This window comes from Ascaphus truei, chromosome 18 (genome assembly GCF_040206685.1).
Source record: "Ascaphus truei isolate aAscTru1 chromosome 18, aAscTru1.hap1, whole genome shotgun sequence".
Lineage (NCBI taxonomy): Eukaryota > Metazoa > Chordata > Amphibia > Anura > Ascaphidae > Ascaphus > Ascaphus truei.
This window is the reverse complement of record NC_134500.1, coordinates 13,491,846-13,504,765: the sequence shown is the minus strand read 5'-3', so window position 1 is coordinate 13,504,765 and position 12,920 is coordinate 13,491,846. Positions and strand designations below refer to the sequence as shown.

Below are 12,920 nucleotides of genomic sequence, written 5' to 3'. Positions count from 1 at the left end.
ACGAACACATGGTATAGGCGTACATCCCAACGCTAGGGTCCGCAGGTACAGCACGAACACATGGTATAGGCGTACATCCCAACGCTAGGGTCCGCAGGTACAGCACGAACACATGGTATAGGCTTACATCCCAACGCTAGGGTCCGCAGGTACAGCATGAACACATGGTATAGGCTTACATCCCAACGCTAGGGTCCGCAGGTACAGCATGAACACATGGTATAGGCGTACATCCCAACGCTAGGGTCCGCAGGTACAGTAGGAATACATGGTATAGGCGTACATCCCAACGCTAGGGTCCGCAGGTACAGCATGAACACATGGTATAGGCGTACATCCCAACGCTAGGGTCCGCAGGTACAGCACGAACACATGGTATAGGCGTACATCCCAACGCTAGGGTCCGCAGGTACAGTAGGAATACATGGTATAGGCGTACATCCCAACGCTAGGGTCCGCAGGTACAGCACGAACACATGGTATAGGCGTACATCCCAACGCTAGGGTCCGCAGGTACAGCGGGAACACATGGTATAGGCTTACATCCCAACGCTAGGGTCCGCAGGTACAGCACGAACACATGGTATAGGCTTGCATCCCAACGCTAGGGTCCGCAGGTACAGCACGAACACATGGTATAGGCGTACATCCCAACGCTAGGGTCCGCAGGTACATCACGAACACATGGTATAGGCGTACATCCCAACGCTAGGGTCCGCAGGTACAGCATGAACACATGGTATAGGCGTACATCCCAACGCTAAGGTCCGCAGGTACAGCATGAACACATGGTATAGGCGTACATCCCAACGCTAGGGTCCGCAGGTACAGTATGAACACATGGTATAGGCGTACATCCCAATGCTAGGGTCCGCAGGTACAGCATGAACACATGGTATAGGCGTACATCCCAACGCTAAGGTCCGCAGGTACAGCATGAACACATGGTATAGGCGTACATCCCAACGCTAGGGTCCGCAGGTACAGCACGAACACATGGTATAGGCGTACATCCCAACGCTAGGGTCCGCAGGTACATCACGAACACATGGTATAGGCGTACATCCCAACGCTAGGGTCCGCAGGTACAGCACGAACACATGGTATAGGCGTACATCCCAACGCTAGGGTCCGCAGGTACAGCACGAACACATGGTACAGGCGTACATCCCAACGCTAGGGTCCGCAGGTACATCACGAACACATGGTACAGGCGTACATCCCAACGCTAGGGTCTGCAGGTACAGCACGAACACATGGTATATGCGTACATCCCAACGCTAGGGTCCGCAGGTACAGCATGAACACATGGTACAGGCGTACATCCCAACACTGGGGTCCGCAGGTACAGCATGAACACATGGTATATGCTTACATCACAACGCTAGGGTCCGAAAGGTACAGCATGAACACATGGTATAGGCGTACATCCCAACACTAGGGTCCGCAGGTACAGCATGAACACATGGTATATGCTTACATCACAACGCTAGGGTCCGAAAGGTACAGCATGAACACATGGTATAGGCGTACATCCCAACACTGGGGTCCGCAGGTACAGCATGAACACATGGTATATGCTTGCATCACAACGCTAGGGTCCGAAAGGTACAGCACGAACACATGGTATAGGCGTACATCGCAACGCTAGGGTCTACAGGTACCGTACGAACACATGACATAGGCACTACACTAGCAACACAATCACTAGCTTCAGAGGTGTTTGATAAAGTTATTTAGCATTACACACTTGCATCTGGCAACTCCTATCTATAAAAGGTAACCCTCCACATTCCCATCTCTTGTGTTTTTTAACGAGCCATGACTTGCTTCTAGAGCTGTGCGGTCTTAAACCAACTTGCAAATTCTACCCGTTTTTGATTCGACCAACAAGTTTGCTTAAGCGCCAAAAGTCAACGGGCCTTGCATGGTCATTTCATTACGATAAGTTTCACTTTAAAAATTTCAATCAAACTTAAAAAGTAGCAGCTGCTTTTTTTGCCACTTTATAAAAGCAAAATAGTGAATTTTTAACAATTTGGGCCGTGTTGCTAGAACTTATGGCGCCAAAAGTTTGATAGAAATTTTAGCAGATATTTTCGACCTGTTTGGAAAGTTAGTTTGAAATCTCGCCAGGTTCGCTTCTCACTACCTGCGTCCTACAGCGCTTACTTTTTGGGGGGCTGTAGAGTTCAGAATCTTTCTGCTTGTGACGTTTCTCCTGTTATGAATGATGCTGTTTCTTACCTGGATGCAAAACCGTCCAAAAACCCACCCACAAGCGCAATCAAATGCATGAATTTGCGTGTTGGTAAGACATTGCTTTCTTTTATTCAGAAACACTATTACCAGCCCATATGGACCCTTGTTGGAGGTGGTGCCAAAAAGTTAGCCAGCTCGGAACGCTACACGGCGAGTTTGATACCATCGGGGGTCGAGTGGATCAAATCTGAAGTTAAGGGCTTTGATCCGGATAAGAACTGTATCCGCATAGGAGATGATAAAGAGGTATTTATCCCAATAGAAGAAACATACTATGTAACTGCTGTATGTAACCTGCTCAACTCGAGTGCAAACATCCCAGCAGGCTTATCTACCAAGAGCAGTGCTGTGGGTGACCAGGGGGACAACACTGCCACATGGTAGCACTTGACCGTAAGTCAATGGATTCCTCCATGTTTTGACCACATTTCAGCAACCATTGTTTCTCTGGATAAGTGGGTGATTATGTATCCCTGTAGACGAGATGACCATATGTAAAGATGGCTCCAAGTCATTTGGGACAAGTCGAGTGTGTTTGTTTTTACTTCTTGGTGCATTCTAGGACTTCTGTCCACGGTTTTTCTATGGAAACCCCCCCCCCCCCCCCCCGAAAAAACACAACGGGATTAATTCAGCCTGTGCCAATGACCTGGACACCTCCAAGCTATGTTACAGCCTTACGGTCCGGTCCACAAAAGGCGCTACGCTCTAGCACCCATCTCTTCCTGTTCATATGGATGGGATGCAAGGTGCGCTAAAGCTTGGCATCCTTTTATGGATCTGGACCATGGCATTATGGCACTTTTGTATCAGTTATGCACTTTTCACTTCGTGATATGGACCTTGATGGGAGAGGTTTAACCACTAATTGGCCAGCATGGGCTGTGCTCCTGTCTAGTGATTTGGAGAGCGTGTGAAATAAGTGACAACACACATCTGTGCTCATAGGAAAGAGAGGTGAGAGAGACCGACTTTTGAAGGGTTTTGACTCCATGTACCGGAACAGTGAATCAATATGTTTGAGCTACGTGCTGATCTACCTGTTTAGTGACCACAAGGAGCTGTAAAAATATAAATATATATAGGTTTTTTTTTTACTAGCAACACCATAAGAACAGTGTTTCTCTCCACAGACGGAGGGAAACTGGAACCCCCACTTGCTTGCATTCTCTACCTCAATATTTTGTGAGTGCACGCAACGGAGTTTTCCAGGTTCCCTCCGTCTGTGGAGAGAAACACTTCTCTTTTGGTGTTGCTATTAACCACTAATTACCCCTGTACAACCTAGATATCGCCCTGGTTGAGTGGGTGGACAGAAAACCTTTACATATATTGTTTTACTCCAGCGTTTCCATAGGGTCAAACACACCCACATTTCAAATGTATCATACAAAACAGACTGGGAAGGGCAGAGCAGAACGACGCAGCGCTGTGGGGTACGGTGCAGATTTGATATCGGGTCCAATCGGCTAAATAGACATGAAAGTGACCATATCGTCATTTAACTGTCTGTTTTATCTTTTGTTGCAGATCGCATACAAATATTTGATCATAGCTCTTGGAATCAAATTACAGTATGAAAAGGTACAGTATTAACGTATCTCTCTCAAAACAATTCTGTTATAGTAAAAAAAAAAAAAATATCTTTCACTTATAAGTGTTAAAGATCAAGGCCCATGTTTGTCAAGCAGTGCTATGCCATAATGCACCGTCTGGCCCTTGAGACGGCAATACGGTGTCTTGTGGTGTAGCACAGCTTGATCAACATGGGCCTAAGTGTTCTGCAGCATTAAATGCAACGCTCATTAATAACTGCATCTGATTTAGCACTACCAGAAGTGTAATTAAAAGGCGAGTATTTCATAATGGAAGATAATTAACGAGAATACATAGATGCTAATCGGCTTTATATAACGTTTTCCTAGACGCCTTTCTCTCTGTGGCTCAGATTCACAAAGCTCTGTGCAGTCAGTTAACATGATGTTACGTTAGGGTTAACATCGCATTAAAACCAACCGTGTATCTTCAAAAGGACAATAACGCAGCAGCAAGTCGTTTTCTCCCGTAGTGAGCAGGACGTTAACTATAATGGCCGTTAGTGATAATTAATGATGGGCAAATGAGGCATTATCATAACCTTGCATATCCACAAGAGTCTGTTCAGGTTAGCGCAGGGAGTTGGCGTTATGTAAGTAAGCTCGAGGGTGCTCAACGTCCGTCCTCAAGCACCCCCGCCCCCCTCCCCCCAAACAGGTCAGGTTTTCAGGTTATCTCGGCATCAGCACTGTCTCAATCAGTAGGGTGACCAGATTTTCCCTGGGACCAACCGGGACAAATTTCACGCATGCGCCGTCGGCAAGTGCAGGAAAAAAAACGGGACGTGTTTTTTTTTTTTTTTTTTAAAGTCGGAACCTGGGACAAAGTCCAAAAAACGAGACCGACACGGCTAAACCAGGATGTCTGGTCACCTGTCAATCAGTCCCTGCTTCAGCACAGGTGGCTCAATCAGCGGCTCAGTCTTTGACTGAGCCTTTGATGGAGCCACCTGTGCTGAAGCTGGGATATCCTGAAAATCTGACCTGTTGGGGGGGGGGGGGGAGGGAGGGGGCGGGGGGGCTTGAGGATTGGAGTTGAGCCTCCCTGAACTTGCTGTTTGTCACATCCAGACCCTGGAATCCGGATTTCACAGGGTCTGAATCTGTGTTGGGACAGTCGGGCTAGTAACATAGCATTATTACCCGCCTTTATTTCACGGTTCCGTCTTTCTCAACTTGCGTTAAAGACCTATTTTAGGGTCGGGATAAGAATAGTGCTTAGGACAGATGTTTATTGCAAGATAACGCGACGCTGTGCTACAATAACCGGACACTAAGCCTATGCTAATGAAATGTGCAACGCCCATTGTTTCCCCATATAATTAGCTTTAAGGTCGGGTCACCACACGTCGCGGTTTTTTGGATTGTGTCGAAAAATGCCAAAATGTCCCGGTTTTTTGTGTTTGCCGTTGGCACATGTGTAGCCGGCAAGAGCTGATCCTGTGCATGAGCAAACGGCCAGAGCAGACCACGCATGCGCAAGCAGCCACGCCGATCACGAATACACTGCTGGCAAGAGCCGATTGCATGCGCGGTCGGCGTGGGACGTTTCCACATGCGCAGTCGGCTCGGGCCGTTTGCGCGTGTGCAGCAGTTGTCCTGGTTATCTTTTAGATAACATCGCAAGCCCTGATCTACCGGGGCGCTATGGATCTAGCCCAGTGACACATTTTGCAATGGGATTATCAGAGGAACACACACACTAATTGTATCTGCTTTCATTCACAAATAGGCACAAGGAGCGTTTACACGGCTCTACTAGCGAGTCTACGAATAAACAGAATTCATTCATTTAAAACGCAGCAAAAGAACAGAAACTCTAATCTCTTTGGTTTATTTGGTCTTCATAAGTATTGACTGAACAAAGGTTATCTGCTAGTCACTAGAAATGCAGCACATTTCCTATACGCTGCAGTTGCTCTGCAAATGCAATGACGCTAGCAGTCGTGCGAGGGACTGGGGTCGCCAGGTTTTGGGTACCTACTGTATGTAGTTATGTGTTATTACTTGACACTCCTCTAGGTGGCAGTGTTGTCAAACGTTTCATTGCATAAAACTTTTTTTTTTTTTATCTTCCTGAAACCGTAAATACGGCGACAAACGCAGAACGTTCTGTAGCTGACGGAATAGTTTTATGCCACTGATTATATTTTTCTGACTGACGCCCGCCGGCCTTCCCACAAACACTAAAACCAGCTGGTCTTTACTTAAAACCGCCGCTGCGTTTTCATCCGGTTAGCGCTGGGTCGCGGCTGTTGCGCTCAGCCCATTGAGTGCCTCGAGACTTAGACACTACAGGGGTGGCCAACACCAGTCCTCAAGGGCCACCAACAGGTTAGGTTTTCAGGATATCCCTGCTTCAGCACAGGTGGTGCCGTTGAAGACTGAGCCACTGATTGAGCCACCTGTGCTGAAGCAGGGATATCCTGCAAACCTGACCTGCTGGTGGCCCTTGAGGGCTGGAGTTTCCCGCTCCTGCTGTACTTCCTGGGGTCTGGCACTCCAGGGGCCCCACGACGATGTGCTGTATACGTCCTGCCCAGGTTTAGATCGCGTCCTGCGTTTTCCATGGAGCGCCGGACACAAATCTAAGGCCGCAGCAGTCACGTGACCCCGAGATTTCCCAGAGAGGCCGTGGCACTCAAAAGGGTTAACAACAGCTGCACTAATTGGTTATTGGGGACCGTGCATGACTCCGGTTTGCAAGCCCAAATTTGCGAAGCTATTCTAGCCCATTCCCTTCCTAAGCGTTCAGCCGCATATTCCCGTGACTTTCACGTGGCTGGAGCTCCAAGCTTCCCTGGCCTGAAAAAGCAGCTTCACAGTATATTGTGTAACCCCTCTCCCTGCTCGGCTCCTAGGATCAGTGTCAGTGTTAGGGCTGCTCAGGAGGCATTGTCAGGGTCAGGGTGCAGGCCTCGTGCATGCAGGGCGTTGGTACACAATAATGGACGCCAGGAACTTCATTCATTCAAACAGCAGTGTTATTATCTTGTAAGCCCAGTCTCACATGTAATATACAGAGGTCATCTTGTATTTCCAATAGTGTCCTTGGCCTCTGCTGTGTCCACAGCTTCCTTAGCTGCTCCCATCTTGGCCCACTAGGGAGGTGCTGAGTCTTTATAGTTACTAGGCTACCTATAGAGTCCCTCTGCTATAGAGCGCTGGTAGTGCTCCAGATCCACGGGGCCCCCTGACGGGCCAGTACTACTCCCTTGTTTACCAACCTCCTTATTTCAGGGCGGCCTTCTGGGTGAGAGCCAGCGACGGACCCTCAGATGGGGCTGGTCCAACTATGCTTAGGGGCTGCTGCTCCCTCTGGGCATAGTCTGCCTCTCTGCATATCTTGGGAGTCATGTAAGACCATCTTGGTGGGACTCTGTATAAACAGAATATTTTCCCTACCTGAAAACAATAAAGTGAATGCTGAACCTATCCTATACATAGGGACTTGACTATTCACAGTGAGATCCCTCCTCTTCAACCCCTCCTGGGATCTGCCTTCCAGAAGCTTTCCCCTTCTATTTATAGCATAGCATGATGTCATTGTCTCTAGGCAGAAGGGGGCGGGCTTAACTTCTGCTGAGTCACCCCAGCACCTTGTGATATCGAAGGGGCTCTGAGCCCACACAGTTAACCCCTAAATGTTCTACTAATCCCAAAGGTGGGTTACAATTGAATAGGAGTCAATTAAGAAGACAGGAAGTTGAGATTCAGTGCGAGGGCAGTTACTTCCCCCTACCCGTTCTTCTTCTTGTTTGGGGGGTGGGATAATTTGTTAGATATGTTGATGTAGGAGACGGCCTTTAGTCCCAGCGCCTCGCGTCGCTTCACATCTTTGCGCAATGATTTTCCTTTCTGTGCCGTAGGTTAAAGGTTTGCCCGACGGGTTTAACTATCCCAAAATCGGCTCCAACTACTCTGTGAAAACCGTGGAGAAGACGTGGAAAGCTCTGCAGGACTTTAGGAAAGGAAACGCCATCTTCACCTTCCCCAACACCCCAGTGAAGTGTGCTGGGGCGCCGCAGAAAATCATGTACTTATCAGAGGAGTATCTGAGAAAGGTACGTTTATCTCACTCTCGTCACACAGGATAACTTTCTGTTAACCATCTTTTCGTATATATATATATATATATATATATATATATATATATATATATATATATATATATGTTAAAAATGGTTATTGAGGTAAAAAGTGACACTGTGTGCTCATTTGCATGTCATTTCCCAGAATCCCTTGCTGCAGTGGAAGTGCTGTATGCTGGGTGATAATGGGGAAAGGCGGGGTTGCAGACCTGCCTAAGACATGCAGATGAGCATACAGTTATATATATATATATATATATATATATATATATATATATATATATATATATATATATATATAATCCACAAGAGGCCAGTCAGCACATTGTAATGAAGCAAAAAAGCAGATGCTAGTCCCATAGAGAAACACAGCATACGAACCAATCCAAGGACCAGTAAAGAGACAGCAAACTGCACAGGGTTAATCCAAAAAAACTGTATTCAAAACAGACACACGTAAGCCGACGTTTCGGTCCCACATGGAGACCTTCCTCAGGGCCTTGGATTGGTTCGTATGATAGATATATATATATATATATCTCCTTGCTCTCGATTTGCACAGATACATTTACTTTCACACATGCATGTTTTTCTTAGACGGGAAAACGATCGGATGCCAATATCATCTTCAACACGTCCCTTGGTGCCATTTTTGGTGTAAAGAAGTACGCGGATGCCCTGCTGGAGATCATTAAGGAAAGGAATATTGAACTGAACTACAGACAGAGCCTGATCGAGGTGCGAGCAGAGAAGCGGGAGGCGGTGTTTGAGAACTTGGACAAACCTGGAGAAACCAAAGTTTATGAGGTAAATAAGAACAGCAGCTTAGAAAGCCATTGGTGCAAGATATCTGTTAATGGCCAATTACGCCATTACAAAGAGCTTGTTGTAAGAAACATGCCCTCTCTGACACTTTATATTCTTTTAGGGAGGTGTGACAAAGAAACACACAAACAAGTGATAATGAAAAGGTTCTAGTAATGGTAATATAAAGCTACTGTTAACCATTGATTGACATGTTTTTTCAACTTCATCTACAATGTAATCATGTTAATTGCTACTCATACTGTAGAATAGACAAAAAAATTTTTTACATCTAATAACCAGGCATAGGAAAATGATATATATGAAAAAATATATACCATTAACTAGGCAAAAAACCCCACAATATATAGGAAAAATAAACAGTTTTAAAGAAAACACAAACATTATAGAACTATTGAATCATGAGAATTTACAGCCCACAGTAGAGGTACCTACACACGGCTGAAACCCTGCAATTATAGTAGGGTCACTTTCTGGGAGCTTCTCAGCTTCAATTTTCAGTCTCCTCGCCTAGGGATCCCACCTCCAGGGCTTGTCCCGCCCATTGATTTGACCTTCACATTTTCTGCTGTTTGGTGAAATGGATCTTAAAATTGATTGGTTTAAGGTCAGGGATTCTGGATGTGTGCAGACTTGTTTTGGTCATATGTGTGGGTATCTGTTCAAGCCAGCTGTTATGACCTTTAATGACTTTGTATGTGAGGACAAACTCCCCCAGGTCCGGTTTCTTAGCCCAGCTGTGCTGAGCATTTTTATGTTTTTTTTTTCCAAGACCAGCTTTGGTCTTTCAGGCAATTGTAAGTAAATGAATGCGTAAACATATGTGAATAGATTTCCCCTCTCGGAGTAAAAAATACTTTTCATTTCCTCTTATCCTGATGATGTTCACAAACAGCAGGGGTATGTATGGACTGCAATATTGATGCACGTATTAAAGAAAGTAAGTAATTTATACAGTACAATAGTACATTCACAAAGGAAGGACACACACACTTTTCTTACATTAGTAGACTCCAGTTCTAAAATCCCAAAAATATATTATTTTTTATTAATTTGTAAGTTGCCTTTTACACGTAACCATTTCATTTCTGCATCCAGAAAGTTTATTTTTTAAATCCGTTCATTTTCTGTTTTGTGAAGCACAGGTATATACAATAAGATGTTGCAGAGACTTGAAACTGGCTAACAGTTTGAAATGTAAATAACTTTACGTTGCATTCACTGTTAAACTACTTTTATAGCTTGTGCAACTAGAATTTTAACCTTGTGCATAGCACCCAGTTTGTATTTCTGATTCTTTGCCCTCTACACAGTCTTCTTAATATCATGGCACAAAAATGAAGGAAAGGAGGAGCACACAGGAGACTTGATTTGAGTTTTGAAAAACTTCTATAAGGTGTTCACAGCATCAGAGCTTTAGTACAGATAGCGTTTCAGGACTTATGTGTCCCTTCCTCAGACCCAAGGGCGTCTCAAATCAAGTCTCCTGTGTGCTCCTCCTTTCCTTCATTTTTGTGCCATTATCAGGTTCAGCCTTGAGACGCCGGGACCATTGGGAGGTAAGCACCAGAAGCAGAATTATACCTGCATGTCTTTATTAACAGTGGTGTGCCATTTATTTCTATGATTGTTCTTAATATCATGCATATGATGGTTTAAAACCAGAGACAGAACATGAAACACAGACAGAGCTCAGTGCATATCCAGTGAATCCTATACACGGTACAGTGCCTAAATATATATGTATAGATATCTATTAAATAAAATGGTCTTTCAGTTTAACATTTTGGCCAAAGTGTTGTAAGCCCCTGAGCCACTACACGGCAGACCACATCTCAAGGGTCCCTAACACCAATATAAATTCTTAATAACCTGTGCATTACCAGGAAGAATGATTTATAATAAATCTGTCAAAATTAGTTGCATAGTTCTAAGTCTGATTGAAGCTTTTATTAACATGTACATTACCAGGAAAAACACCCTGTATTAGTTTTGTCACAATCATACTGCAAAAAGTTCCCCTGAGAGTGGGAGATGCTATGGAGTGAGCTTTTAACCATTTAAATGTGGGAGGGGGTGAGCTTCAACAAGATAGGAAGAGCCACCTTCCAATCAGCTAAGACTAGCTGACCAAGATTTGTAAAACAGACAGGACACCTGCAAGCTCATATTGAACCCCCAAAATAACCACAACTATATAAAAGCATATAGGTGTCACAGAGGAGTGCTATATGATGGTTTCCCAATGTCTTTTGTTCAGACTGCATGGAACATCTCTATTTTATGTCAATTCCTGACAAGCCAAGTTTACAAAATGTTTGCTTATAATCCTCCCTTTACTCCTTCATTAAGTAGGACTCCTCTTCTCCACAGTATGATTGGACTTGTCTCTCTGCTACACCCAGACCCATGTCTGCATAGCACTGTTATTCCATAAGACACCTTCCGGCAGACGCCCTTTCACTTGTATTGGACGGTGACTTGCTATGCCAGAAGGTGTCTTGTGGAATTGCACAGCTTAATATAGATGGGCCATGGTGTAAAAGGATCTCTCTCTGTCTCCTGCTTGCAGTATGAAATGCTTCACGTAACCCCTCCAATGGGACCACCTGATGTCCTGGTGAATAGCGCAGTGGCTGATGCAGCTGGCTGGGTGGATGTAAATAAAGAAACCCTGCAACATACGAAGTACCCCAATGTGTTTGGTATTGGAGACTGCACAAACCTCCCCACATCAAAAACCGCCGCCGCTGTAGGTAAAAAAAAATAAAAAATGTACTATTTACCAAAACCTCATTAATTAACAAGGAGTAATATGCTGCCTTTCCCCATAACGAGAGAAGTATGGCATACTCAAACAAACTGCATATTTATTTATTACTGCATAGCTTTTCTCTCAGAGTAAAGCTATTTATTTTCGCGAACTAAACACAATTTGGCAATGTTTTTTCTCGGAAAATATTTGCAGGTCAGATAATCTGCTTCTTACACCAAAAACAGCTGTTACACAGATGTGAGAATTTTCCTAGTCCATAGAATATTTTTAATATCATTTCAGCCTCCTAGAACAGGAGTGGGCAACTCCAGTTGTCAAGGGCCACCAGCAGGTCAGGTTTTAAGGGTATCCCTGCTTCAGCACAGGAGACTCAGGTCAATGACTGCCACCTTTTGCTTAAGCAGGGATATGCTTAAAACCTGACCTGTTGGTGGACCCTGAGGACTGGAGTATCCCACTCCTGCTCTAGAAGGATTTAGTTCTTTAGTCTAACTTTAAATAACTGTAATGCTCTGAATTGTAAGTCCTGTCTACAGCTGTTTTATTCTTGGCAAACTTGTTAATTGCCTTGTACATTCTGTTTTTTTGGTTGGTGTTCAGTCTTTATCTCCTTGGGAACACCTCGCACACCCGGTTTTGAATCACTGACGTCAATGATGAGAACCGCAGGGTTACATAGTACCCGACTCTCTCACCCTTCCGTTATTCGCTTTCTCTCTAGTTTTGCACTTCTTTTCAACGTAGAAATGCAAAGCGTGCACAATGCCAGCATTACAATGACCGACACAGTCCAGTTTTATTCATATTTTATTTCAAAGCTGCATAGTAAGAGGCATTACTGGCCTACCCTCTACGTCAGAGTTTAACTGTATCCTCGTTACCGTGCTTGTGTGCTGAGACATTGTATTTGTTCGCAGCTGCACAGTCAGCAGTGCTCGATAAAACCATTTCCTTGGTAATGAAGAACCAGAAGCCTTCGTCCAAGGTATTTCATTTTGTATTGTTTTCTTCAGTGTACAGAATAATCCTAGCTTTAACAGTATTGTACCTTTTATTGGACCACACCAAAAGTGTGTGTGTGCGTGTGTGTTTTCAAGTCATCACAAGAAAGGAGATGATAAACCGGTATAGGGAATTTGAAACAGTTTATTCTGTCACTTCTCCTGTTGACACTTTCCCCATATCACAAACTCATGTGCATAGAGATGGAGGCCAACTCCAGTCCTCATGTGCCTCCAACAGGTCAGGCTTAAGGATATCCCTGCTTCAGCAGAGGTGGCTCAGACTGAGCCACCTGTGCTGAAGCTGGGATATCTTGAAACCTGACCTGTTAGCGGCCCTTGAAGACTGGTGTTGGCTTCCTGACATACA

The 12,920-nt window shown here is 44.8% G+C and overlaps 1 protein-coding gene across 3 annotated transcripts in view; it reads left to right on the top strand.

Moving 5' to 3' along the window:
• The window catches only part of SQOR (sulfide quinone oxidoreductase), a 34,778-nt gene that overhangs the window by 18,768 nt on the left and 3,090 nt on the right, over window positions 1-12,920 (top strand). For 2 of the 3 annotated variants that reach the window (XM_075575611.1, XM_075575612.1), the window contains exons 3-8: window positions 2,338-2,508; window positions 3,793-3,846; window positions 7,727-7,921; window positions 8,546-8,755; window positions 11,346-11,529; window positions 12,467-12,534. In XM_075575611.1, coding sequence (XP_075431726.1) covers window positions 2,338-2,508; window positions 3,793-3,846; window positions 7,727-7,921; window positions 8,546-8,755; window positions 11,346-11,529; window positions 12,467-12,534 — 882 coding nt within the window. The remainder of the gene's footprint in view (window positions 1-2,337; window positions 2,509-3,792; window positions 3,847-7,726; window positions 7,922-8,545; window positions 8,756-11,345; window positions 11,530-12,466; window positions 12,535-12,920) is intronic. The other variant, XM_075575613.1, reaches the window with a different exon arrangement.